This window comes from Pungitius pungitius, chromosome 9 (genome assembly GCF_949316345.1).
Source record: "Pungitius pungitius chromosome 9, fPunPun2.1, whole genome shotgun sequence".
Classification (NCBI taxonomy): Eukaryota; Metazoa; Chordata; class Actinopteri; order Perciformes; family Gasterosteidae; genus Pungitius; species Pungitius pungitius.
Window position 1 is genome coordinate 5,955,685 of NC_084908.1, and position 27,574 is coordinate 5,983,258.

Consider the following 27,574-nt stretch of genomic DNA (forward strand, 5'->3'; position numbering starts at 1 on the left):
TTGTCCTGCGTACACAAACGGAGAAACAGGTATTAACCATGAGAGAGCTCTCAAGCTAGATGCTGGTAGCCACATTTAAACAAGCACACCCTGTGGCAGAGACATTAAGGTACGGTAAATACCGTGTCTATGATCAGTTCAGATGATTTTACCACTTTTAAACATCTGAAAAACACACTAATTGGCCGAGTGTGAGATGATTTATTTCCTAAAATATTTCTTTAATGCATTATAAAGACGGTCAGATCTTTGGACATCAAAGCCTTTCCGTCACACATGTCCCATTCTTAGGAACTGTCAGTATCAAATCATGAGTCATGGAATACTTTTCAAACAAGTTCTAGAAAATCTAAAAATGTGGAAACATTTCTGAATTGAAGTTCAAGAAGCCCTCAAAGTGGCGTCAGGAGGGAAGACCCACATTGGGATTCTCTCTGTCCCTCCATCACTCCTAAGTCCTCCTACGCTTCTCCAGCTCTCGAAGCCGCGTCTCCAGCATCTTCACCTGTTCCTCCAGCCGAGCCGTCTGGTCCGCGGCATCGGAGCTCTTCGTGGCGCCGACGCCCAGCAGCACGCAGACACACACCAGCGCGGCCAGCCGCGCCGCCATGGTGTCACTGCCCACGCTGTGGTCGCTGAGGATCAACCCGAAACAGACCAGAGCCACGCCCACTTTCAGCAGCCACAAAGCCCGCCTCAGAGTGGAGGCGACCAATCTGAAGACGAGGGAGATCAGCCAGTAGCCAATGAAAGCCGCCAGGACCCACTGGGCAACGAAGACCACCCCGTCTGGGGTCACCTCGCTGATGGGAAGGGACGCTGTGGCAAGAGCAAAGAGAGCAGTTCAGAAATATGCTTTTTTTAATTCATTTTAATAAACCCAAGTGGGTCATTTTCAAATGTAAAAAAAGAGAAAAAGTTCAGTGAGTAAACATCTTAAGCTTTTTTTCAGATGATGGATTTTGGCATCCCTTCAGCCCAAAAACCAGATCTCCACCAAACGCCAATGAAAAATAACCATGATTTCCTTTTATCAACCAATCTGCTGATTACTTTAATGGTTTGTGAAAGGGCAAAGTGTGCTAAGAGATCAAAGGGATTGGAACACAGAGGAGCCCTTGGATCTTTGTCCACTTGTGCAGCCCAAGTTATGACAAGCCGTCACCTAGCATTTCTCATGCTGTGACATCGGGGGACGAGACAGCTCCTTCGTGGCACTGAGCCTCTCTGAGGACATGCTGATGGCAGAGGATGATGGAGCATCCAGTTCCACAGGTCTGATATGTATATGGACTAAGGTCCTTACTCAGCCGGCTGCTGCATCATGGGAGCTCAGTTTCATCAGAGAAGACACACAGTTGGTAACTATCAGCTGGAATTTGGATTCACTTTTGAATTTTTTAAAATAAAATATTCATTTTGATATTAGTTTTAATGCATTAATGCATTTAAATTTATATGTATTGGTTCATGACCAAAACCTGGATTTTCAGGGTTTGTTTCAAACGATCAAACCTATTGTCCTGTCTCCATGGAATGTGAAGAACTTAAAGTGGTCGTCTCGCTCTTATGCTGGACCTGGTTGCCCATTGCAGGAGAGAATAAAACTGAATGTGACTCAAAGCTGGAGCAGGAAGTGGGTTTGTTTCCGTTTTTTTTTTTTTCTAAAAAACCTGCTTTTGTTTCTCATTAGTCTGATCACCTGACCACCCAACTCTTCTAGAAATATTAACGGAAATTTTAAAAAAAGGGATAATCCTCTATGAGTCCCTCAGTGGGGCGATGACAGTGGGAGACATGCTGCTGGTGCTCACCGTGGAAGCCAGCAGCCTGCAGGAAGTGGGAGACGTTCTGGGAGAGCACGTTGAGGCCGGCGGACAGACCTCCTGCCACGGCGGCGAGCACCTGAGAGAAGGCCTGAGGAGGAGCATGGACAACGTGAACCCCCAACACATGGAGGACCTGGCTACGTGTTCTTCACTTTCTCATCGGTGTGTGTGTGTGTGTGTGTGACTGCTGAGAACAGTTCCAAAGTCCACCTCGTGTTATTTCCGTACGTGTTTCTTCAGATGTCACATGTCACAAAACATACTAGCCTTCTCCAGTAACCCGGCTCCGTGTTGTTTCCACCTCTCACCTTCTGCACCGACAGCACCGTCTGCTCCCCGGCCAGCCTGCCCAGGTAGGTCCTTCCTTCCCCGGCCAGCTCAGCCAGGGTTGCCCGGAACTCGCGGATGGAACCGTAGCGACTCTCGGAGTCTTTCTCAGCCGACACGCAGAGCAACAGGGCGGCCAGCACGCACAGTCCACCGAGGAGCGCGCTCCGAGGCGAGCGGTGGGACATGGTGGACAAAAGGAATCCCGACGTCAAAGTAAAAGAGCAAAGTTACGACAAAGTGAGCCTCTACCCGCAGGTACACGGCGGCGGGAGGCTGAACAGGATGCGGAAAGACGTCCGGGAGCCGGGCGGAGACGTGTGCCCCCTCCGGGCCGAGCGGGGTTAAGTTTCCATGACGGCGTGTCCGCCCCTGTCCCAGTGAGACACTGTATCACACGGCCAGAAGTTTGATTCATCGTGATGTTCTCCCACCAGAACCCAAACTCTGGGGATCGACATGAGCTTATACTCAACCGTACTTCCTCAAAGAGCTTCTCTCCATCGCTTCCAAAAGCAAATAATATCTTCTGCAGTTATGTTGTGGGAATTTCCCCTATTTCCAAATTACTTGTTCTGTTTCTTTCCTGATGTGGCAATCTGTTTCTTCTTATTATATGTTTTATGCCAACTGTGTGTGTGTGTGTGTGTGTACACTCTGTTAAACACACATGAAATGTTTCTTTTAATTCTTACATTTACATACAATTTTATTTGCATAAAAGTAACAAAAATATATCGAAGTTAGTACAAAATTCAGAAACATGTATTATGAATGAATATAAACAGACCGTAGGATAATGTATTCTTTATTAAGAACCCACATCTGTCCCAAAAGGGGAAGAAACCGAAGACTACAAAAAAACAATGGAACCATTTTGAAATTAGCGTCGCAAGTGTAGCAAGGACATCCCTGCCTGACATGCAGTGAGGTCTCTTACTCAAATGTGGTGTGTGTTTTTCCTCCTTGCATCCAGTATGTTTGTTTTTGCCCGTAGATTCTGGGCTGGAGTGAGATCTGGATCCAGGATACTAACATTAAGCATAGAATTCATTTTTGCCCAAAAATCCCAATTCAAAAGTCCACCTTTTAAGCATCTCATATGTTTTATTCTATTCTCACGTGCTCATTGGTGGATTGATCTGATTCAGCCAAACGACAGCCTGACCACCTCCATCAGCTCAAACTCATGTAAGAAAAAAGCACGTGAACCTAAGGGTTGTTCTATGTCTGTTTCAGATAAGTGCTGCTATTTCAAATGTACCATAGCTATATATTAACAGTGAATATCCCCTCCAGACTACATCTACATGAGGTGCCTTCATTTGACCCTGACCAGGTGTGCTGCAGAGAAGCATCCCCTCGGGTTTGATTCCACCGTCATGGGCTTCACTGGGAGAGGGGGACTACACCAGAAATGTGAATTATGTGAAACATTGTTCATCTCAGCAGACCAGCTGACACCCTTTAGGTGTCATTTTAGGTAGCGTTGTGGATAAGCCATATAGATACAAGCAGATCAAGACCGAATCAATACACATACGACAGGTGAGCAGTCACAGGACTTGATGGTAGCGATCCGTCACCTCAAAGACTGGTGGTCCAGTGATCAGTTCAGGTGGGGGGGGGTTACTGACGTAGGTGTTGATGGAGCAGCCTGATCGAGACACTGTGAAACACAGACGGACAGGGTGAACATCTTTGTGGACGGAATTGTCTTATTGGTTGGGGGCAAATGTTTTACTGAAGGGGTTATTAGCAGCTAGAAACGAAGCTTTACCACGGTCACTGGCACAAAAGATCATTCAGAAGCTCAAGCTTGAAAGACTTTGGAAGTGTTCCTTGATCCGAGACCTTGGGCCCACTCCCGCGCCAACCTCTGTGTTCCACCTCTAAAAGTGTACGATAAAAGGCCTAAAACACAATCTAAGTCAAATCATGACAGGTGGAGGACTGATTTTGTTTGAGCAGCTAACAAATGCTCACGTTGACCGAGAACTACAGGACAGTAATGTAAGGATGCAGCAAAGCCGCCTTGGGTTTGAGACATCCACGTTAGTAGGTAAGAACTCAGAGGTCACACATCAGTGTTTCCCGTCAGCTGTGATTTTCAGAAGCAGAGGGGGATCATTCACAAGATATTGGCACAATGTACTATAGATTAATACTTCTCTTTTTATCAGGTTTATTTGACTACTGATTGGCTTTAGATTGTTGCTACCTGGATTAGATCCTTCATGACTGGGTTTAAAGTGTCTCTGTTAAACTGGTGGGTTAGAGTTACTTTAGAGGTTACAGAATGAGATTTCCACAGCAAATGGCAGCAAGCTTCCTCTTTCTGTTTGTGTGTCAGTCTTTGCAGGATAATTCTTATTTCTGTGCCTCCTCTTGTTAAAAAAAGACTCTGGAACTACAGGCTCGGCTCCAGGGGTTCAAGTCCTGTTCTTTGACGATCAAACTAAGCCATCTGCCAGAATTCATTCATCAGATTCAGAGCTGAATTTGAAAACCAAGCACAAGGTCTTGTCCAGTCATGTTTTCATCTTCAGTTCAGTTCTGCATTTCTATTTTTTTCAATTTTTCTCCATTGACTTTCTTTCCGAAATTCTCTCCTGCGCATCATTTACTTCTGTCTTAAATTAACCTGGTAATTATTGCGCAACCTGCTGACCCCTCACTGGCATGGAAGAGTATTTAACTAGGCCAGACACTCTATTCAGATGCTCAACAATGGCAAATTATTTGCGGCAACTAAATAATACTTGTTTTGGACTGATTAAGTGATATTGGACATTTTCCCACAGCCCACTGGTGTGCTTAGTCCAGAGTCTATCTACTGTCTCTCTGTGTCTGATCTTTACACCATGATGGGACACTGAATTACAAACCAATAAAAACTAAAGTGCAAAATGTTGTTTGTATTTGTTTTTTTCTGTATTACATCACCCTCCTTTGTGTTGTCTCCCAAGCCCCCGGCTGTATGTGAGCACTGAAACAACAGATGAAAGATGTCTTTGTGAGAGAAGGTGGTGTAGCCTTACAGCGTACTGTTGAAGGCCCCGTCTCTGCCGGATGAGGAGGAAGCAGACTACAGCGGAGACCACGCTCTGAGCCACGGTGAAGAGAAGGAGCACCGACTTCAGCCCTCGGCTCAGCGCCTGTCATAGAGGACACGCAACACTTCCATTGGTGTGGACACAACGTCACAAAACACCACCTGGTGGTGAGGAGCGACTTTCTGCTGACAATAAAGTCATAAAAGGCAAGAAATGGACAAAATGCAAATTATAAATGGTGTACAAGCATCGCTGTTGGCAAATGAAGGCAATTTGACTGATGTCAGTGTGTTGCAAACCGGTGATGCCGTGATAGGGGAACAACAATCCCAGTATATGAATATATGGATGAAGAAAATATAACTAAATAGGGGACACGTGATAATGAACATAGATTACTGATATATAGATAGACTAGTAATGCTGCCCCCTAATCAAAGAAACATGTTTATGCTGGTACCTGTCCAAAAGAAATAGATGAACCGATTTATACATGTTAACTTGTTATAATGTTATGATCTCAGAGGGTAACTTGTCTTTCTAAAAAAAACTAGATAAAACAACAATGTCCTGGCAGTGGTTAATAGCTTTGTTTTTATATTTGAGTTCATTACATTAATTAATTAATTAAGTAGTCAACTGCTAATGTGTAAAGGGAATACTGCAGTTAAAAATCACTGAACTTGTTTGTGTTTGCCCAAAGTGTGCAAAAAATTTCTTTTTACAATTCACTTTGTGTATTGTATTGTACTGTGTGGAGTTTACATGTTCTGAGTCTGCATGTGTGCATCTGGTGACTCTAACTGGCCTGTTGTTGTCTGTCTGACTGACTGACTACACCTTCTTGTCACTTCTTTGCATTTTTGTCTAAATTGTTATACATTTTTGTATTTTCTACTCTTACATTAGTTGTGATAATCATATATCATATTTTACTTGTTTTTACTTGTATATTAATTGTACTATTCTGTCTTTGTGCTGCTAAAACCTGCATTTCAATAAAGTCTAATCTCATCTGAAGGTACCCTGAAGTATTTCAAAGTGTTAAGGTATGCTGTTGCCATGGAAATATGGTGACACAAAATGAGGCAGCGACCCACCGTGGCGTAGTGTTTCTCAGTACAGGACCTGTCCTCTGCTGTCTCGCCGCACGGCAGTGCGGGATTTCTGTCCATGTCCACCGAGTAGATGATCACAGCCACCACCGAGAGCAGGATGGACGCCCCACTTGCTATCAGACACCCTTTCAGCTGGAAAAACAGCCACAACATTCAATCTCTTCAAGGCCTGGAGATGGCAGTAAAGAGCGCACTGGGAGTCATGTGAGCAGACACAGCTGGGATTTGAGCTGAGGGGGTTTGGGGATGTGTTGAATAATGGCAGATTGTGGTTGAGTTCGAAAACAAGCATGTATCACCACTAAGCAGAGATGTTACGGGCTTGTTTGAACTCAAACAGCTTGGGGAAGTGTCCCTGGGGCAGCATTCTCCGGGAGATAACCACACATGTACGCACACATAAGTTGTACTTGTTGTGTAGAAACTCACAATCTTCATTGTGCAGTGTTTGTCCAGGACGATGGCCACCGCTCCCGCTGTGATGAACTTAGAACAAGAGACATGGAATACAGTATGAACATTACGTCACGGCATCTCTGACTTGACTGCGTCCTGTAATGAGTTTTATTTTAACAACACATGATCTAAATCTGAGATCTGAATCAAATGAGATTATTACAACAGAGGAAGCTCCAGCAGACAGACTCACCGTTAATCCACTCCACCAAGGAACCCCAAGGTGGACCACTTCCGTTTTGACACTGCAGTGCAGAGGAATGGAGTAGGACATGACCATCAGGCCCAGCATTACCTGAATCACCTGGCACGCGCACACACACACACACACACACAGTCAAACTTAGTGACACAAGGATCCAGGATCAAGTTGGCTAAGTAATTAGCATGACTGTGCATCATGCATGATCGTCAGACGCCAATCAGGACTCAGGCGCAGACTCGCGGGTTCCCAAAACCAAAAATGCCTGTTGGCAAAAACAGGAACCAAGACAAACTCTCTCTTACACATGAGACCACCATCAACAATACTATCAAAGCTCCTTGAACGCTCTGAATGTTCTGCACCCGTCTAGATCCATTCGGATAGAACATTAGTTGGAGGTCCACAGAGAGCTTAAAACAGGAGTTATACTTGGTTACATGCATGGGGCGGGAGCTGAAGGAGCTAAGCCAGCAGTTTGCCTTTGCCTCCAGTCGTTGTGCTAAGCTACGCTAAACACATCCAGGACCTCTCTCTAAAGCGAGTACAAAGGAAACAATGCTCTCGTCATGTCTCCACAACAGCGACATTGTGTCTTTACAAAATGTTGCTCTTTTAGGGCGGTCTCAAAACTTCCACTCACACTCTCCAGCTCTGTGTGGCTTCTGTATGCCAATGTACTACAGAGAGAAAGGGTTAAAGGGTGAGAGAGGGGAGAAATATGCACTCACCCCCAGACTTTTGGGCTCTCCCCTCTGGATGGCAGCGCGTAGAGCCTGCTGTCTGTCACTCAGCTTGACAATATTCACATCCTCCAACACCTGTACAGTCAGATCCCTGGAGATTGACACCGCCATAACCTGCAGAGGACAGCAGAGACCCGCCCACCCTTTATTACATTCTGGGGGATCATCTCGTAGAGCAAGTCACACACAAAAAACATCAGATATTGTGTTATAACACAGCAACATATAAAACAACACAGATAGAAATACACATGCAATGTCATAATTGAATGAAACCTAGGTTTAGGGGACAGTTATTCAGCATATTGCCCATATCTGAATTTTTTATTATAATGACATGAATTTGACTTTATCACTTGTTGCTGATAAAGTAGTAGCGACAATTACTACAATTTTCACAAACTATTGAAAAGTACCATAATGGCCGATGGATTTAGTGAAGAGTGTATGGTTTTACTGCAGTGGGAATAATAAAGAATTGTCTTCATTTATCTTATCTTATTTAATGGTATAGTGAGTGGAACGATACATTGCTTTTGGTATAAAATAGTATTAATAAAAACTAGGGCTGTCAAAAATAGCGCGTTAACGACGTTAATTAGTTGTTTGTTGTTAATTACGTCAATTTTTTTAACACATTTCACGCATGCGCAGTGGGGGTGCGAGTGCTAGCGGTCAACTGAGGGGGGGGGGGGGGTGCTAGCGGTTTTCTTTGCAGCGCCAGTCTCATCGTTTTCCGTTCTAATCGCCGCGCTCGACTTCAGTGTATCCTTTATTATTGTTCGGTCTGAAACGGCGCGCCCAGTGACGGATGGTGGAGCAATTTTGTTGTTCGGGTGGAAACCGGGAGAAATTCGGGAGAAAGGTCGATGAAAATGATGATAATAATAATGATAATTATGTATCTGTGTCCTGTTTTTTATCTTTAGTATGCATTTCAGAAAGAAAAAATGGTTAGGATTAAGGTGTATTTGCAAATAGTGATTAATCATGATTAATCCACTGAAAATTCTGATTAATTGGATTACAATTTTTAATCATTTGACAGCCCTAATAAAAACTCTTAAATGAATGAAGCTATCAGATTTTTTTGCAAGCACTTAGCAGCATGAGGACACTCTAAAATATTTGAACAAAATGACAATTCAGATTTTTCGGAAAAATTAAACGTTTGAATTTTTAATTGAAAGTAAGAATCCAACCTGTGACAATGCAACATGTATGTGTTCCACACATCATTGCTATTCATCAGTGTGTCCCCTCAGGACTATTTCACACCTTCAGCCAGATTTTGAACAGTTTTGATGTACTGTTGCATCACTAGATGTGCATGGTGTTCCTTTTTATTGAAGCAGAAGGGCCCCTGTTTAAAATATTGTAGATGACAAAGACTGGTTCCCCTAAATGAGTCAATAACACATGTGAAACATACCCCTCTTTTTTCATTCCATTTTTGGCAAATAACTGTACAATGATCAGATGAGTGAGAGCTTTGTGCAGCGCAGCTGCTGCTTCCGTTTAGGCACAAAGTATTGCGCAATGTTGAGAGCTCATATGACTGAGGCTGTTTTTGGGAAACACTGTTGTCTTTTTCAACATTTTATATTAAATTAGAATTTCTTAGACGGAGAAAACACACATAAAGGCTGATGTCTAGTCTTCAAAATACACAAAACGTCCCAATCCTACCTGTTGTTTCTTTCGAGATGGACTACTTTTCTTTTCTTCAGATCACTCCCTGGCCTCTCGCACGGGGATACTTGTATACAGCCGGACACAGAGAGGGATAGGGAGAGTGAGAAGGAGAGAGAGGGAGAGAGACCGAGGGAGAGACAGAGGGGGAATATGTTGTTTGTCCCTTGATGAGAGTTTAGTAGAGCTCCTCCTTTGCTTCCTTACCCAGTTTCCTGCCTTCTTTCTTGTCCAGAGTCTTCTCCATTCTTGGTCCATCAGAAGAACTGTTTCCCGGGGGAGGGGGGACATAGAAGGACATCTCCGAGATACCTGCAACATTCAGTCGAGGTAAGTTACCCACAGAGCACCATCAGGGGTCACATAGCAGGACGAAAGGTCTATATTAAAATCTCTGACGGGGCGTGTTTGGAAAGTCTTATAGTGATGTTGATTCCTTTCTTGATCTGCAGTGTTGCATATTTTTGAAGTGCTTAGGGTTTCTTTTGTTTTGGGGGAAGCTAATATATTATGGTGACAAAATTCAACAAGTTTTACATAAAAGCAGCAAAATAAATCCAACGCTGTGTGGTGATGTGTGATTAGTAAAGTTGGCCAACGCTGAACCAAATTGTATGCCAGTTTGATCCTTGCGTAGTTATGCCATGGGTGGGATATGACTAGGTCTTGGCAGGTGTATCCCCAGGAAGCAAAGTGTTAGGTGAGAAGTTGTTTTAATTGACTGTTCTAGAAAAACACTAATTACAAAGTCTTTGCCCAGCTCTCAATAAAGGTGTTTTTTACAAGTAAAATTTAAGTGCTACAATTTGTTTATCGTTTTTAGTCAAGGTGTAGTCTGAAGAGCTGTGTCTTTTGTTTGCCGTGGAAGATGTGAAGGCTCAGTGCAGTCCTGATGTCATCAGAGAGCTCATTCCACTATAGTAGTACTATAGTAGCCAGGACAGCAAAGAGTTATGATTGTGTCCAGTGTTTTGCTCCCAGTGAGGGAGGAACAAGCAGTTTGGCAGATGCAGAGTGGAGTGTGCGGGTTGGGATGTAGGGTTTCACCATGTCCTGGATGTAGACTGGACCCGATCCATTCATAGCATGGTACGTGAGTACCAAAGTTTTGAAGTGGATGCAGGCAATAGTTAGTTACAATAGTCATGACAAGAATCTGAATCAGTACTTGTGCCGCCTTCTGAGTGAGAGATGCGTAATGCGTGTACCTACAGGATTGTGTTGTCGCTGTAATGTTGGTCAGGGAGAGAGAGAATTAGTTGGGTGATATAGCTGATAGGAAGATGGAGTGAAGAGACTTATAAAACCCAGGTGATACACAGAAAACAAAGACAGAGAGTCAAACACAGGACATATGATGGTATCTACCTGGTCTGCAACCCGGGCTGTACCTATTATCCCTCTATCTGTACCTGTCCATACCTGTCTTTACCCTGTATGCACCCGTTTGCACTGTCTGTACATGTCCATACCTGCCTGTACCCTGTATGTACCTGTTTGCACTCTGTCTGTACCCGTCCATACCTGTTTTTTAACCTGTCTATACCTGTTTGCACTCTGTCTGTACCCATCCATATCTGTTTTTTAACCTGTCTATACCTGTTTGCCCTCTGTCTGTACCCGTCCATATCTGTTTTTTAACCTGTCTATACCTGTTTGCCCTCTGTCTGTACCCGTCCATATCTGTTTTTTAACCTGTCTATACCTGTTTGCACTCTGTCTGTACCCGTCCATACCTGTTTTTTAACCTGTCTATACCTGTTTGCACTCTGTCTGTACACGTCCATATCTGTTTTTTAACCTGTCTATACCTGTTTGCCCTCTGTCTGTACCCGTCCATATCTGTTTTTTAACCTGTCTATACCTGTTTGCCCTCTGTCTGTACCCGTCCATATCTGTTTTTTAACCTGTCTATACCTGTTTGCCCTCTCTGTACCTGTCCATACCTGCCTGTACCCTGTATGTACCTGTTTGCACTCTGTCTGTACCTGTCCATACCTGCCTGTACCCTGTATGTACCTGTTTGCACTCGGTCTGTACCTGTCCATACCTGCCTGTACCCTGTATGTACCTGTTTGCACTCTGTCTGTACCTGTCCATACCATTATGAACCCTGTCAATACTTGTATTGATACTTGTATATGTATTACCTTGTCTATAACTATATTTAGGATCAACACCTGTATGCACCCCCTTTTTACTGCCCCACTGAAGAGAAGAAATAAAAGATAAATATTTATTGGGAAGATAACACACAATATAAAACTTTTTGCTGAGGGCAATCATGCCAAACTACACACTAAATAATGGGGTGTAGGACTGTTAGTCAATACTTATTTGGGGCCTAGACCCTTGAAGAATTAAGGGCAAATTGGACAATATATATTCAAGTCACAACAACTTTCTTCTACCAACCAAATTTGAAACAACTCTGACAAACCTTTTAGAAGGATTTGAGAAAAGTTTGCATGTTGTCAAATGACAATGAAAGTATTGTCAGTACAAAATATATGACCAAACTAAGGGGCGTATCAGGGGGCGCTATGAAACCCGCTACATGTTCATGTGAGTAATCCGGTATACCAAGGCCATAGAAAACGTTTTTTATAATTGGGAAATTAGACATTGTAAATTACAACAATGATGACACCACATTTAGTCAAATATCCCTACCGAGTTCTAAAAAATGAATGCAGATGTTCGGGTCCACGGGGATTGCGCGCCGTCACGCCCAGTTGACATTTTAGGAATAGCAGCTACTTACATAATGCAATAATGTAATATATTTATATAATATAATTTATGTCTTTCTGTCATGTTTACACTTCCGTATGTTTGACACCCCTGCTGTAGACAGACTTCAACTTGGTTCATCCTTGTAGTGCTCACTGGTTTTGATGTTTTGTTTTGTGCATTTCTGAGAATATCAAGGGGTTCAAAGTTGGGTTTGAAGTGATCACACACAGTCATAACTTCAAAACTAAAACTAAACTACTGGTTTGAATTTGATTTCACAATTGATGTTTATCCAAAAATTCTTTGGTAAAGTGTTTGTAAAAGGAAAATGAACAAGAACCCTACTCATGTCAAGCTTGTGATTCAAAAGGGGCCCCCACCCACCGCGTGACCGCTGGTCGGGGCGAATAAACACAGTGACAGATCCGTGCATGATTTAAAACAAGCATGTTTTTTTCTAGACCGCCAATTTTCTAAATGTTTCTCCCACTTCTGGGGGGCCTTGTCAACCCTTGTTTTGGTAAAACTCCCCTTCTTTGTGTCTTCTTTAACTCAGACCTCACTCTTTTCTTACTCTCCCTTCCTCGCTCTACCTCTTAGCTCCTCTTCCCTCCACCACATCTGCTTCTCATCCAAAAGCATTCTTGTTTTTCCTAAGAGGATTGCGACATGTGGTTTTGATGAACTAACACTCTCTCACTCTCTCAGTTCCCTTTTCCCCCCTTTCACTACCTCATGTCGGACCTCTGTTTCTCCAATCCTTCCTGTCTGAACAGATGATCATGCATAAAAATACAGATGCTTCCTACAGTCCATTCCCCTCTCTAGTGTGTCATAATCACTGGTTCTGTCTTTGCTGCTCTTGGAGTTTATTCTTGTCTTTTATTGTATTTTCTTGTACAAATTTTCTTTCTTTTTTTTACATTTTAAGTGGGGTTGTAGGATGTACTACAGTAGAACATCCTTCCATTGGGCGACAGCGATGTTTCTGCTACCACCACCACGTACTTTGGCTACAAATAGCAATAACTACTGCGGCTCAGAATGTACAGCTAGTCTTCCCTCAAAAAGAAGATTGGGGGTTCAGTTGTGGATTCTGGTGTATGATGGGCATGTTGCACACTGTGAATGCCAGCTCCTGTCATGAACAGGTGTGATGACAGGTAGTGTCCATTTACCATTAGTTATCATTGAAGAATCATAATGAAGTCAGGGACAGTACTTGCACTACATTCAGGATAAGTAGCTAAATATATAAATATAAAGTTGTAAAATAAGAAGTAACTAAATGTGTCAGTTGATTGTAGAGAAGTAATATCAACATTTTAGACCTTGTGTAAGTGTAAAAGTCTAGTAAGAGTAGAGTAGAAAGCGGCAGGAAAATACTCAAATAACAAACAATTACCTCCATCTTTAAATAACTGCAGTACTTGGATTTAGTTCTGATTCACCACGAGTGTTCAGCAGCGTTCAGTTTGCCGTACAACAATGCGAGATTGTCTTGTCTATGTGTTGATATCAACTCCACGTTGGTTCGATTATTATAGGAGTGGATCTCTGATAAGAAAAGCGTCTTCACTTTGGATCTGCTCCTTAGATTTTTGTGACTGACGTCTCCTGTTTTGCAGAAACATGTCACCTGCAGCTGAACCCAGGTCACACTTCCTGCCTGCTGGCTTTGACCATGAAGCTGCTGCGGTGAGATCAGGAATCCACTTAGTCTGCTTAACTGGAATCAGAAGCCTGACTTCCTAAAAATGCTAATTGTGTGAAGTGTACTTCCCTTGTGTCCTGTAGGTGGTGACCATCCTGTTAGGGCTGTTCCAGGTGCTGTTATCTGTCCCACTAGCTTACGCCGAGCAGACGCTGCCAAAATTCTTCCTCCTACCACTTTTCTTAGGAATTCTAGTACGTACTTCACGATTCTTCTTCTGATTCTGAGTCTGGGGGGGAGAAGAAGGTTATTTACATCAGGGTTTCCGGCTTTTCAATTTCTTTGGAATCTTTACATACAATAAAATAATGAATAACTATTTTGGATGCATGTGCAAATATTTACACATATTTGTGAACACCGGACTGACCAACCGGCAGCAGACATAAACCAGTAAAATGTATTAATTTAATTCACGCAGCTGGCAATAATCTCGCTAATAGTAATATTACACAGTGAAATTATTTATTATAAAATGATAGAACTCTCTGCTGCATGTTTGGATGAAAGTAAGATAATGTGTGTATTGCAGACTATGACCGGAGGATCATTCACCTTTGCTAATGAGAGGAACGCCAGCCGACAACTGGTACGATAAAAACATGATTTCAAAATAAATAATACCCCTAATGTGAGTCAGAATGTGTCTGTCATATAAAATGCAAATATTTGTTTGTCTGCCATGTCTATTTATATACTATATATGACACTTTCTTCTATTAAATGGGTATGTAAATACAATTAAAAGTCACCTACCCCAAGCCTAAAAACAAGACATTAATAATTTGGTTACAGTGATTTCATATGTTCAAATCTGCTTCTATAAAATCAGTGTATGTGTAAGTGTACAGCGATGGAACCTGACTGTGCTCCTCCACAGCTTCGAGGTTGTGCGTGCAGTCACCTAGTTAGCCTGCTGGGGACGCTGCTGGCCTTCTGCCTCTACTGCTACACTCTCAACGCTGTCTCCAACGTAGACCACTGTGCATCCAGTGTGACCGTCAGTGAGGCCACCTACCGCTACCGTCGCATGATGACTTCTGGCTGTCCAGAGGAATGGCTGGCGGTCAGTGTGCTGCTATTAAACTTGTATTTTTCTTCTCTGTTCTTTACTTGACCAAAAACAAGACAAAAGAACTAAACTGATGACTAAACATTTTTAACGAACAAAACGCCAATTGACGACATTAAATAACAACTTTTTAGGCAAATGTTCTTAGTTAAATTGAACAATATTTTTTAACCGTTTAAAATATACTGTAAATATGAATAAATACATAGTGGTTACAATCAATACATGGTTAACGCACAGCCAAAAGCACACGCCAGCATCACAGTTTGCTGACGTAGTTAAAGGCAATAAAGGCGTAGTTAAAGGCATTGGACTATTTCCTGAAGAATGCACCTTTCACCGTAAACCCTCAGCGACGCCAGCGGTGCGCCCACCTCGCCGCGTCCCATATGCCCAGCGCAGCCGCCCCACAGATTGATGAAATGGAAAAAACGGGTATGATCCAAAAGGTCACTGTATGAGTGAGTAGATGCACTAGTGGTAGTTGAAAAGACAAAAACAGGACAGCTGAGGGTGTGTTCATATCCCCGCCCCCTAAACAAAGACACTACAGAGACTGTACAGAGACCCCACTGTCCACTCCCCACTAAAACAAGCTGGAGGACAGTACTTCAGTGTACTAGATGCGAAATCTAGATACCGGACGACAAAACTCATGATCAATGCATCTCGGGTCAGATATTTTGGACATACGGTGACACAAGAAGACATTAAGCCCGACCCTAAGCAGGTCAGGCCAATTAAAGAAATGTCTCCCCCCTGATGCAGAAAAGCAGAGCTGGAGACCATACAAACTCACCCACCTCTCCACAGACTTTCAGAGACAATTGCTACGACAACTTCTGAAAGGGAACAGGGAATTCTTGTGGGGCTCGGTTTGCACATCGCCAGAACCGGTCTACTGACGATGCAGTGAACAACGTCATCCACACATGGGCAAGGACACCTAAGACTCCTCTTCATAGACTTTACCTCAGCTTTTTTATACAGTCATTCCACACAAACTCTGCAACTGGGTGCCAAACTTTCTCTAAGGCAGACCCCAATCAGTCAAAGAGTGCCATCGCACCTCCAGCACCAGAACTGTGAGCACAGGGACCCCCCAGGGCTGTGTACTGAGTCCCCTGCTGTACACCCTCTTCACACACCACTGTGTGGCCTCCCAGGAAAACGGCAGTCATCATGCTGATGATACCACGGTGAACTTGTGTCAAAATAATAATCTCTCTGTGGGAAGCTCTGAATATTTATATATTTTATGGGAAAAACACAAAAATCCTCTCTTCTTGAGTTTAGCTCTTTCTCCAGCAGGTGGGCTGTGATTCCATTTCTAGACATTACCATACCAACATTTGGGAAAACAGCCCCTTCTGGTGGCAAGATATAATGATTGTGACACCTGACCCCGGTGTCCCTAACGAAGCTGAATGGGGATTGGGTTAGGGCCATGGAGGTATTTTAGATGACTGCAGTTGAGTCACTTTGGAGCAGATAAATGTATAATGTGTTTTGTTTTCTCCTGCAGGCCTTCTGCTGGAGTGTGACACTGCTGCTGCTGCTCTATGACACCGGGGCCGCGGTCATGCACTCGCTCCTGACTGTCTCCGCCCTCAAAGCCCTCAAAACAGACTGATAGACAAGCAAATTGTCCTGACAAAAGTGTTAATCCAGCAGATATTGGTTTTAATGGATGGCCCAAAATTTAAAAAAAATGCTTTAGTTCCCAAAATAAATGGAAAGTCTTTCTGATTACTGACAGGCGTCCAAATGAATCATCAAACGCAGGCCTGCTCATGAGCTCCAGCAACAACAACCCAAACAAACAAAGAAAAGTGAATTTGGAATTTTAACAGAAGCCACCTGTTTAATGAGGTGACCCATTTTCTACCAAACACTGATACACACAGCCAGCAGACGGGTTGGACAGTATCAGCGAGTTGCAGATGTACCAATGTCAGTGTGTATGCTCTGGGATTTCATCAACAACATGTGTGTTGACGGTCGTTAATTGGAAGAGAATTCAAAACACGCCTCAGCTGAGGATAAAACCGCTGTGGTCTGATGTTGAACTGGAACATAATTCCTGTAATAATGGAGCTTATGTGTTAATGAACAGGCTGCACGTATTGAATTCTTCTGTATTACATTCATAAAGAAGCTAAAATAAAAACGAATGAATGCTGTTCGTTAAGTGTTAAACATTAAATATTCTGCTGACCGACAATTAAATCCATTGTTATGTGGACAATTACAAAAATGAAATAAAAAGTAGTGTATCTTAGCTTTACTAATCTCTCTCCCACACTCAAATGATTAATATAGAAATATATATATATGTATATGTATGCTTGTATATTGTATGTATGCATATATATTTCTATATTAATTAATTATTACTATTAATAATGTATTCTTCATTTATTTTCATTTGCTGGCCCTTTTTAAATATATAAAAAATGTAAACTAGATCTAAAGCCATGAATTAATCAACAATGCAGAAAAAAACTACTTGTGCGCAGACCACATTGAGCTCGTATGTATTAATAGCTGCACTTCCACTGGATTAAACTGCAGGCTTTATGTTGGAAACATTCAAATAAGGTTCAGAGTGAGTGGACATAAGGTCTGTGACCTCTTCAATGGGGACACGGTTTCCTGGGTTCAGGATCAGCACAGTGTCCCAGCAAGCCGATTTGTTTAGGTCTAATCATGAATGACAATGCTATCTTTCCCAAGGTGTGGAGGTGACCCTTGTAGTCAACTAGTTCTTTTCCATCTCCTTCAATAATGGATGACAATGACCATTGGAAGCTGATTCACCAACAAACAGTAGCCCTGAATCCTAACTTGTATGTGTTTCAACTCTGCTCCATGCTTGCAAGCATTTAATAAATGTCCTGTTGAATGATGTCACACCGGTGTGGAGTAAAATCTTTCTAACACTCTGCTTGTTGATGACCGGTGGCCACGGGAAATCGTGGTATCTGAGCTCCATTGATTATGGTCTTTGTCATCTACATGGGCTAAAATCAAACGAGTACAGCGTGGAGTTCAGTTCACCTGGCTCCACATATCACATGTACTCTATCCCAAACAGTACAAACTGTAAATAAACAACCCATGTCCATGTTTGTTTGTGTGATGCCTTTGATGTACTGTTTAGTAGCCAGCTCAATCCCCAGCCATCTGGGCCGTGTCGTTGGTGTGGATGTGTGTGGGAAACATGTATTTTTAGGAGTGAGATGAGGAGACTAGTACCCGCCTTTGTATCCATGAGGCGGCAGTCTTGGCTTCACGATTGGAAGCAGGAGAAAACAGCTAGATAAATTCCATCCAAGTATAAAAAAAGGACCCACCGCCAAAAACCCTGCTAAATAACACATTACCTCCCCTTACCAAGATTTCTGTTTGTCTATGAATCAAATAAACAGAATACATCTATTTCCATCTACATCCATTCATTATCACAGACTACAACACATGGTCGCCCAGAGGTTTCTGAGAAGGCCCAGTCTCAGCCTCACGGACTCCCTCTGTCTCCCTCAGGGTTTACCTCCGTCCATGTTGAGCCCTTCATGAACTCTTTCCGTCGGTCGGCCTCACATGCTCACTTTGCTCAAGAGAATTACCCACAAGCCATTGCAGTGAAGCACAGAGCTGTAAACAAAAGGTAAACGAGGAGCACAGCCCGTGTGAGTTGATTTCATATTCTGTCATCATATCAGTTAAGGGGTTAAGGGTGAAGACATCGCCTCATCAAAAGGCGGGGATCAGCGCTGGGAAAGGTAATCACACAGGAGGGAGAAACACAAGGGCAGGAAGTGAGGTTCAGAAACGAGAGAGAGGTAAACAAGAAAATAAAACAGGAAACCCAACAATGAAGTGCGAAAACAAGGAACTCATGTGATCAATGTAATCATTCATCATTATATTGCAATTAATGTGGCCACAGGAGAGGAACTAAAAAATTCATTAATTCTCAACCACTTAAATAAAATAAAAAATGGAACTATGGAAATCCATAAAGGAAATAAAGACAATAAAAGACTGCATCCCTGATCCATGGCTCACAATCTTCTGCACATACGTCTATATATCCAGAGGGCAGTGTGTACAAGAGGGGCATCTGATAATAAACACCTGCACCTTCATCATAAAAAGGATTCCTCTTTGAGCTTGAGGAATGGAGAGTATGTATGGAGATGGGGAAACAGCACATCGCAGTCAAAATACATCTCGGATTCGGCCTCATTTGCCTTCTTTCCTCAAGTCTTTCATAGAGGTCATCAAGGCCGGAGAGGAAGCACTGAGTGATGTATGGGCCAGTTTGGACAATAGAAAGTAGTCTGTAACAATGTCCTAAAGGGAATTTGAAGTTGGTGGTTCTGCAAACACACGTTTGCAAACATCAATAACAGCAAGAGTCATGACTTCATGGACCCGTTTGTCAAGGAAGCCGTCATGAGCCGCTCCTCCAGCATAGCAAGGTGACAGATGTTCAGACCGTACCGTCACATAGGGGTTTCCCTTGTATCAGCTGAGAGGAATCCACCATTACCCTGCGACACGGGGGGGGGTCGACGGAGGCACGACGGGCCTAGTTGAATCGAAGTGCTCAGAAAGATGTTGGTAAATAGTGTGTATCTATAACGTGTTTTAATACGAGTTGGGATTTGGTTTCGGTTCAACTGTGACGATTTAAAATAGTTTAATTGAATCCAAACACCCCCGCAAATCACCTAACGTGGATCGTTCCTAAGATGGCGGCGGTTTCTGTCAGTAAGGAGTGAAACTTTGCTATTTCAGTGAATATTTTGTCGTTTTTTAACCCGTTTAATTGACCCAAGTCGCCTGATTATCAAAGTTGGCATTGACGGAATACGGAGGCATTTGGTGGCAGTCGTCGGGACCGAGCAGCGTCGTTCTGGAATCCGTTTTTCACCGCTAACTTGCTGGGTTTCCACGAAGTTGACGGTGGCTTGATACCTGACATTGCGGTCGAACGGACTGTTGTCGTTTCTGGATTCGGTCAACGCGGAACGGACCGGTGAGATTGGACTCGGCCGGGGTAAACTGGTTAGCTCGGCGGTCAAAGTGCGTCGACAACGACTCCCTAGCTTTCGGTTCAGCTGGGTTCCTGCGGGTCCCCGGTCGGAGATCCCGTGGACGTGTCACGTCACCTGTCGGCTGAGACAGATCGCTGGTGTTGGATGTCACCGTCAGTCCGCGTCGGGCTCTACTGGGTTCGCTAGCGTCGCGTGAGTACCATGTCCGTTGACCTGTCGTGGACGCGGGTGAACAACTTGTTCTGCTCCGTGGCCTGCAGTCGCTTCACTAGATGGGAAGAATGTAACGTGAAACAACTAACAATTAACTGTGTAAAAAGCCGTTTTCTATCGCTACTATGAACCAGACATGTCTACTTTGGTCACATACCACTGGTTGCTATTTTATGAAGGGAGTGGCTGCTGGTAACATGTTGGTTTTGACTTGAATTTTTCACAATGGCCCAATAAGTCAGTGACTACTAATGATCTGTGGTTGCATTTAAGATACGGAGGCCGGGCCTTTCTGACTGTCCACTTTATGTTTCTAAACATTGTTTTTAACTCTCATTTCCTGGTTCCCTTGTGACAGACCGCCATCCTGGCAAATCAAATGGAGAAGCTCCAGGATCTGAGCCAATCAGAGCTCCAGGAGCTGCTGGACAGCCCAGAGAGGGTGGAGTCTATGGCTCTGGAGTCTGACGAGGTACGAATGATGCTTCACTTTCCATTTGGTCTTCATTTGTGCACTTCAGCATGCTTCATCTTTTCCATAGGCTGAACTGGATAATGTTGATGTTATTAATACTTTCAGGGTGTTTTTGTTACTTGATATTTTGAGTATGGGTTAAATCAAATGACTCCAAATAATGCCAATGAAAGATATGTCTTGTTTGTAGCTTATTGCATCGTCCTGGTGGGGGAAGGGAGTAGTTTTTTTCTTCCTTGGTAACAAAGGAGGAGATCTGATTTAGCAAAGATCCTAATGTACTTTCACTTTTCTTTGTTATTTCCTAAAACTCTTTATTTTGCCATCATACTATTTGCTTAAACCCTTGCTTGGTGTTTTTTTATGCCAATACAACTCTTACACCGTATTACAACAAAACAAGCACCACAGTGTCCAGTCTGCCTGAGGCCTGCTGTGTTAGTTAAACCAGCTGCAATTATGTGTCATTGCCTGAAATTTATGTGGTTATAAATAATACTGAACTACAATTTATTTTGATTTTGCTTAAAAGCGTGTGTGGAAAAAGGTGCTACCAACATGGAGCATACACATTTGCAAAATGAAACCTTTCCAAATGAATTCAACGAGTGAATATACAACATTATTATTTTATCATCATAAATCCTCTAGCGCCGCTACTGACTTCCCTCTGCTCACATCTGTCACACAGACTGAAGTGTGCACAGAGTGGCTTCTTTACTTCGTAGAGGAAATGGGGATCAGTGTAAACAACATTCAAGTGAAATGCAAGGAACATTCTGAGTTTGTATCTTTATGTGGAAATGCACTTATTGTAAGTCACTTTGGATAAAAGCGACCGCTAAATGACATGTAATGTAAAAGATTGAGAAAGTAAACCAGATGCTGAATCTGACCACAGCCCTGAACCACACTTCTGGCTTTGGGGTCTGCAGGTGGTCAGCTAACTAATTCTAGTATCCACAAATAATCTGATGCCTGTTTTCCCCCATTAGATCCAGAACATCCAGCTGGAGAGAGAAATGGCACTAGCATCAAATCGCAGTCTGGCGGAGCAAAACCTGGACGTGAAGCCTCGCCTGGAGTCCGAGAAGGAGGTACTGATGGAAAGATATTCCCAGCTGGAGGCCATCAGAGAAACCTACAGACAACACTGCTCCCTGAGAGGTAGGAGGGAGGCGTGAGGGGGGAACACAGACACTCTACTGGTATCAGTCAGAACTAACCACACACACGCTGCAGACAAACACTGCTTGTATTCTCCTGTGTTCAGTATATGCTCTGCTTGTGTCTGTCCCCTTTGTCAATGCTGTTCTCGTCCCCAGATGGGATGGTGGGTCAGGTGTCCCCAGAGGCCTTGTTCTCCAGACTACAGACGGAGGGTAGCAAAACGGAGGAAGAGTCCGAGGTCAGAACACACACACACACACACACACACACACAGTGGAATGATGTATGCTTATGCTCAGACATCACTGCTTCAATCACATCACTGATGTTATTTGGAACCCTTTCAGCAGCTCTTGTGCTCTCCTACCGCGAAGTACACATGTGCAAATAAACAGAAATTCACAAAAACACAGATTTGAGCTGTGGTGACAAGGAATGCAGCGCCTTTCACCTTTTGTATAAACATGTGTTCATGTATTTGTTCAGGTTTTCTTCAGCACTTTATTGTATTTGTATAGCCTGTTTTTTTATCATTGATCTTTGTACGTTTATGAATTAGAATTGTTTTTGAATCTGTAGTACTTCTCAAATAGAATCCTTCCCGGCTGCTGTTTGATCTTGTGATCGCTCCTCAGCGGTTAAGTTCTTTGTGGAATCTCGTGTGTCATAGAACGTTGGCCTCTGTCAGCTAGCGTAAAGCGCTGCTTGGAGGAAGTAAACGCAAAAGACATGATGCACAGATCCAAGTAGACCTGTCCTGGGTCTAGTTCTGGTACTGTGTGCTCGCCAGTAAGTCGCCGTTTGTGTGTCTCTGCCATCAGGCTCTAGCTGATGAGTTTCTGGAGGGGTCTCTGTCACTGGACCCCTTCCTGGATCGCTTCCTCTCCCTACGATCGCTCGCTCACAAGAGACGGGTGCGGATAGAGAAGCTCCAGGAGATCCTACGGCAGAGGAGCGAGGGCAACCCCAACACCATGACATCATCGGCGGGCGCCAGCCAGGACCCCGTCGCCACCGCCTCCCCTTGGAATCAACAGGCGACAACGGCGGCGGCGACAAATCCTCAGCAGCCAAACTCCACGCCCCAGCCCTCCGGCTACCAAAACGCCTCGCAGCCGGCCACCTCGTCTGCAGGCCCCCCCCCCGGTCTCGCCTATAGCCCGTACCCCGCCTCCCCCCCCAACCATGCCCCCGTGGCGGCAACAGGCTCCGTCCCGGCCAACACACCCTCACAGTACCCTCCGTACGCGGTTCCCGGCTCACCTTTTACCCCAGCAGGAAGCTACTCCGGGCCCAGGCCCGCTTTTGGGCCTCCGGCTGCATCCACCTGCCCTTACCCAAACCCGCCCTCCTTTCCTACCCCACACCCCGGCTCTGCATTCGGTCAGTACACCCCGAGCCAGCCCCAGAGCGGCCCCGCGCCCTACCCGGCCTCCTACAGCTACGGCGGCTACAGCTACCCAGCCGGGCCGGCGTATTCCAATCCCCAGTCGCCAACAGGGAGACCCATCTACAGACCGGGATACGGAGTTCCACAGCCGTACTCATGAAAGCACCGCTGCTCCTCCGTCTCAATTCTTCCTCTCAAATCTTCCCTCTCTGGCTCTCTCACCTCCAGTCCTCCTCCCCCTTTGTTTCTCGTCCTCTGAGATGTCACGCTTTACTTATCTATGTTGCACTATTTCTCTCTTTCTCTAAATATCGGTCTGGTGACCTCTCCGGCTTACTCTCTTTTCTTTTCCCTGTCTCTGTCCCCCCTGACAACCCACCAACTCCCCCACACTAGTCTCAGGTTGTTGTGTTAAAGTGTTAAAACACTTGTATCTGGCCCTTCACCCCCTCACTCCTAACCATCTCACTCTTACCCTCTCCCATTTCTTCTGTGTGTGTGTGTGTGTGTGTTGCTATTTGGCAATCAGAACGCCCTTCTAAGCACACAAGTGCACTCCCCCTTATGACAAATGCATGTCTTTGTAACACCACCCCCGTGTCCAGTGGCTGTCTGATCTACATTGTTACTCATGAGCACAAAGTGCGTAGGGAAAGCGGCTTGTGATGGAACTGGCCTGTGGGCTCATATAATGCAAACTGAGCCGGGAATGGATGGGGTGAGTTTAAGATGCAGTAGCTGCTGGGTCTATCAGCTCTTCCAGGCCCCCCCCCATCCACCATTATACATATGCAGGGGTTGTAGACATCGGGCAAAGAAACCTACTGCCCCTTTAACCCCCCTTTTGTTTCGTCAGCCAAAGATCCCAGTGCTTTGTGTGTCTTCATGTAAAGAGGAAGTCGCAGCTGTGCTGTTGGTTTGGTGACTGCTCGCTGTGCTAGTTGCATCTTAGCTAACCGCTAACATGCTAGCCACCTGGTAGTGAACCAAGCGTCTTCTGGCATATTTTCCCCTCATCAGTTTGTAACACATGTGTTACTTCTTTTTTGGGGGCAGTTCAACCTTGAGTCCCAGGATGCGGACGGTGTGGACACGTGCTCGTTGGTATTTCACTGAGGAACCCACAGAGTCCTGGTCTACTGAAACCTTTCCTTCCTGTCTGCCGTTGTCCCCACAACGAGTCTCAGGACGGCAGCTGTCGTCTTCAGCTGTTAGCCGTCCCTGTTGGCGGGTCCGATCTTTTTAGCTTCATGTATGCGACTAGCAAGGCCAGACAGGAAGTGTAGTACTGTAGGAGGTTTGTAAAGTGTCAACTACAACGTGAGACGGATTTGAGACAACAAGTTCAACTCCCCCTCAGATTCGGTGCTTTTCAGAGCCCTGGAGCTTCTTTCCCCTTTTGATACGCTTGTCTCTGGGGGTCTGTGCGGCGCAACCACACGGCCTGTTAAAGTGACGCTATGAGCAAGGACATTAAACCCTGGATGTCGGGGGCAGTTCACAGTTTGAGCTCAGCAGACTTTCACTTCTTTGTAACACGTCTGTGTCCTCATGCCTTCCTCCTCTTCTCCATCACTCTCCTCCTCCTGTCATCTGCTTGTTGAATATGAACTGATGCTTGACAATGATAACCAGAAGAAAATAGTTTTATTTCTATAAGTTCACGCTATCCGTGAGAATACATGTGATGTGTATAGTTTAATGAAGTGAAAATATAAAGTTGGAGCTCAGTTCTGTGTCAATTTAATCAATACAAATAATATCATTGAAATTGAAATGTAGGTAATTGATGAAAGCTCATTAATGGAACTTTTAGAGGTACATGCCACCTCTCTAAATTTGTATTACACTGTGGAATAAACATGATGCTATACTATCTCATGAAATCGTTAACTGTCACATTTCATCAAAGTCATCATCATTTCTCTTTATTAACTTCTGTCCGTTACTTCAGGGTGTTCATCGATATCGTCCACTATTCATAACGTTAGTGTAGGACCCCTAATACAGACCTCAAACTCCCACTCAGCCTGAAAGCTCACAAATAAAGTAATGGAGGGAATTCAGGGTAACTGCAACCAACATGCCAATACTACTACTAATAATAATATATTTGATATATATATGTGAGCTCCTGGTCTCTAAAATGCTGCACAGCAATTAACAGCAAGCATGGGAGAGAGGTCAAGATGACCCCTGAGTTGAAAGGTCCTCATTGAATCATGAAATCATCGGGTATGACGCTGCATGTCAGACGTTGTTGGCCAGCGAAGCCGCAAGAAGCTTTCTCCTTGTGTCAGAAGCTTGACCCTAGTGTCCAAGCACATTGGCCATCGGTCACATCTTTTACCACTATATCATCTTGGAAAATGAGGTATTATGTTCCATTTGGAAAATCTCTTTTCAAATCTCAACACTTGGCTTCATCATTGAGCAGCTTTTCTTCACATAAAACTGAAGTGAAGACAAAATAACACAGTAAGTTGGGTTATGGAAAAACATCAATATTTGGGAATAAGATGTTGTACAAAGGTTTAGATTTGAGCTACAAACCCACTTCGGCCTCAAACAGGTCACAGGTCAGGTCCAGCTCACGTACTTGGGATCTGTTCTTAGTATCTTGGACATTTGATTTCTGACATGCTGGATCAAAATATCACAGTGAGGAAGAAATCCATGCACAAGCATTAATGGATTAGAAACAATACCATACTTACATTACTATACATGTGTTACTGTGTGCAAATCCTGTACGGAGGGGACTGTGCTAAGAACCCACAGACCTTCTGTGAGATGAATGAGCAGCTCAGAGGTGGTGGAGCGAGCTCCAGCTGATCCGACTGAGCGGTTCTGGTTTCCTGCTGTCAGCGAGTCTGCAGCAATCACCCTGTGAGAAGCTCTTGATCTGCGATGTGCATGGAGAGTAAAGGCCCACCTGGTGTCCTACACACACACACACAGTACTTCTGCTACTTTACTTCTGTATCACCTGGTTCAGTGAGTTCATCCCAGACCAGTGTGGTTTTGGACTGCACTTCCTCCTCTGATCATATTCACCTTTAAGAAAGCGATAATTCTTGTGGGTTGGTACCGAGAAGGAAGGATGGCAGTATTTTAGAAGAAGCACAAATGTGATGTATTTAAACCACGCAGAAGGAAACAATATTTAGATGGGTTTATCTATACTGTAAATAAATACGATGAATTAATGGATGTTAACGAGGACTGCTGATTATTAAAAATACTTTGTTTTCTTTCTCTTTTTTTGGATTGTGACTAATAAAACAGAAGTTGATCCAAACCAAAACGGTCTCAATCATCATTTTGACGTTACGTGTCAGTTAGCTGAGGCTTTTATCCAAAGCGACCTCAACATTGCCCAATGAGAGGCAATCAAAATGGTCTTCTCTCAAATCGTGCACCCTTTAATGAAGAATTTGTATGAAAATGAAATTATAAAATATCCCGGTGCTAACTCGTATGACACGCTTCTATATCTTTCAGCAGTTCTATCTTTTATGCAATGCTATGCCGGCACAATGGAGCTGTAGCCCTGGTTGTCGTCAGGCCTCTTATTACTTCTACATCTGACAAACAGAGCAGATTAAGATGATAGAAAGTGTGTAAGACTGCTTTTCTGCTTCGTGGTCTGAACTCTCTTGTCATGGATACAGTTTACTAAGAAACCCGGTCAGATTGGTTGAAATGAGCGCGATGGATACCGTCCCTCCTAATCAGACCAGGCTTAATTTGAGGCTACATGCTACCTAATAATGAATCATCAGTTTTAGTTGATTTATCCTTTGAAACAGCAAAGTAGAATTATTAGTAATCGGTATCTTCAAATAAAAGTGAGAGATGAAGTGGATTAAAAGTATAAAGTTGTGCTCCTCAGAGGTTTTCTCAAGGACCGTGTTGAGTAGCCAATGACATTCCATCACTACTAGAACAGGAAGAAAAAGATCTTCGTAGATGAGGACCACATCAATGCGTTTCACTTTCAAACTTTCAACTCTTCTCCACATTTGGTTATTAAATCTTTACCTTGAAGCATTATGAAAAAAACATTTCTGGTGAATAAATAAAATCATAGATGTAAATAGAATAAGTAATGAAATACATTTTTATCTATATAGTTAGTTTTATTGTGCGAGAGAAGATGCTGTGGAAGAGAATATTTGCTTTGTTGTTGATCACAAAGATAAATCTCGCAGCCTTTGAACCCAGTTTTAGAACCACTGGTCTACGCTCTGAAAAGTGTGCTCGTCACAAGAAAACGTTTCCTTCTTTTCGTTTTAATGATGTGTCTGAA

At 43.7% G+C, this 27,574-nt stretch overlaps 4 protein-coding genes across 4 annotated transcripts; 2 read left to right on the plus strand and 2 right to left on the minus strand.

Annotated features, from left to right (window-relative positions):
- Positions 1-185: 185 nt before the first annotated feature.
- tmem109 (transmembrane protein 109) lies at positions 186-2,625 on the minus strand. The gene is made up of 3 exons (XM_037471801.2): positions 2,138-2,625; positions 1,815-1,917; positions 186-819 (listed from the first exon to the last, which is right to left on the minus strand). The coding sequence occupies exons 1-3, from the start codon at positions 2,342-2,344 to the stop codon at positions 452-454; spliced, it is 678 nt and encodes a 225-aa protein (XP_037327698.1). The 5' UTR covers positions 2,345-2,625; the 3' UTR covers positions 186-451.
- A 322-nt stretch (positions 2,626-2,947) lies between these two features.
- Positions 2,948-9,767, minus strand: tmem176 (transmembrane protein 176). Its single transcript, XM_062564780.1, has 8 exons — positions 9,634-9,767; positions 9,424-9,493; positions 7,720-7,848; positions 6,980-7,090; positions 6,760-6,816; positions 6,313-6,462; positions 5,198-5,314; positions 2,948-3,825 (listed from the first exon to the last, which is right to left on the minus strand). The coding sequence occupies exons 3-8, from the start codon at positions 7,843-7,845 to the stop codon at positions 3,766-3,768; spliced, it is 621 nt and encodes a 206-aa protein (XP_062420764.1). The 5' UTR covers positions 7,846-7,848; positions 9,424-9,493; positions 9,634-9,767; the 3' UTR covers positions 2,948-3,765.
- Positions 8,520-18,079, plus strand: si:dkey-9i23.16 (uncharacterized protein LOC571915 homolog). The gene is made up of 7 exons (XM_037471809.2): positions 8,520-8,599; positions 9,638-9,756; positions 13,791-13,860; positions 13,960-14,070; positions 14,409-14,465; positions 14,757-14,942; positions 16,474-18,079. Exons 1-7 carry the CDS (start codon positions 8,546-8,548, stop codon positions 16,579-16,581), a joined length of 705 nt encoding a protein of 234 aa, XP_037327706.2. The 5' UTR covers positions 8,520-8,545; the 3' UTR covers positions 16,582-18,079.
- Positions 18,080-19,672: 1,593 nt separating this feature from the next.
- vps37c (VPS37C subunit of ESCRT-I) lies at positions 19,673-26,518 on the plus strand. The gene is made up of 5 exons (XM_037471793.2): positions 19,673-20,206; positions 20,586-20,699; positions 21,698-21,869; positions 22,028-22,110; positions 22,694-26,518. Exons 2-5 carry the CDS (start codon positions 20,607-20,609, stop codon positions 23,420-23,422), a joined length of 1,077 nt encoding a protein of 358 aa, XP_037327690.2. The 5' UTR covers positions 19,673-20,206; positions 20,586-20,606; the 3' UTR covers positions 23,423-26,518.
- Positions 26,519-27,574: the final 1,056 nt, after the last annotated feature.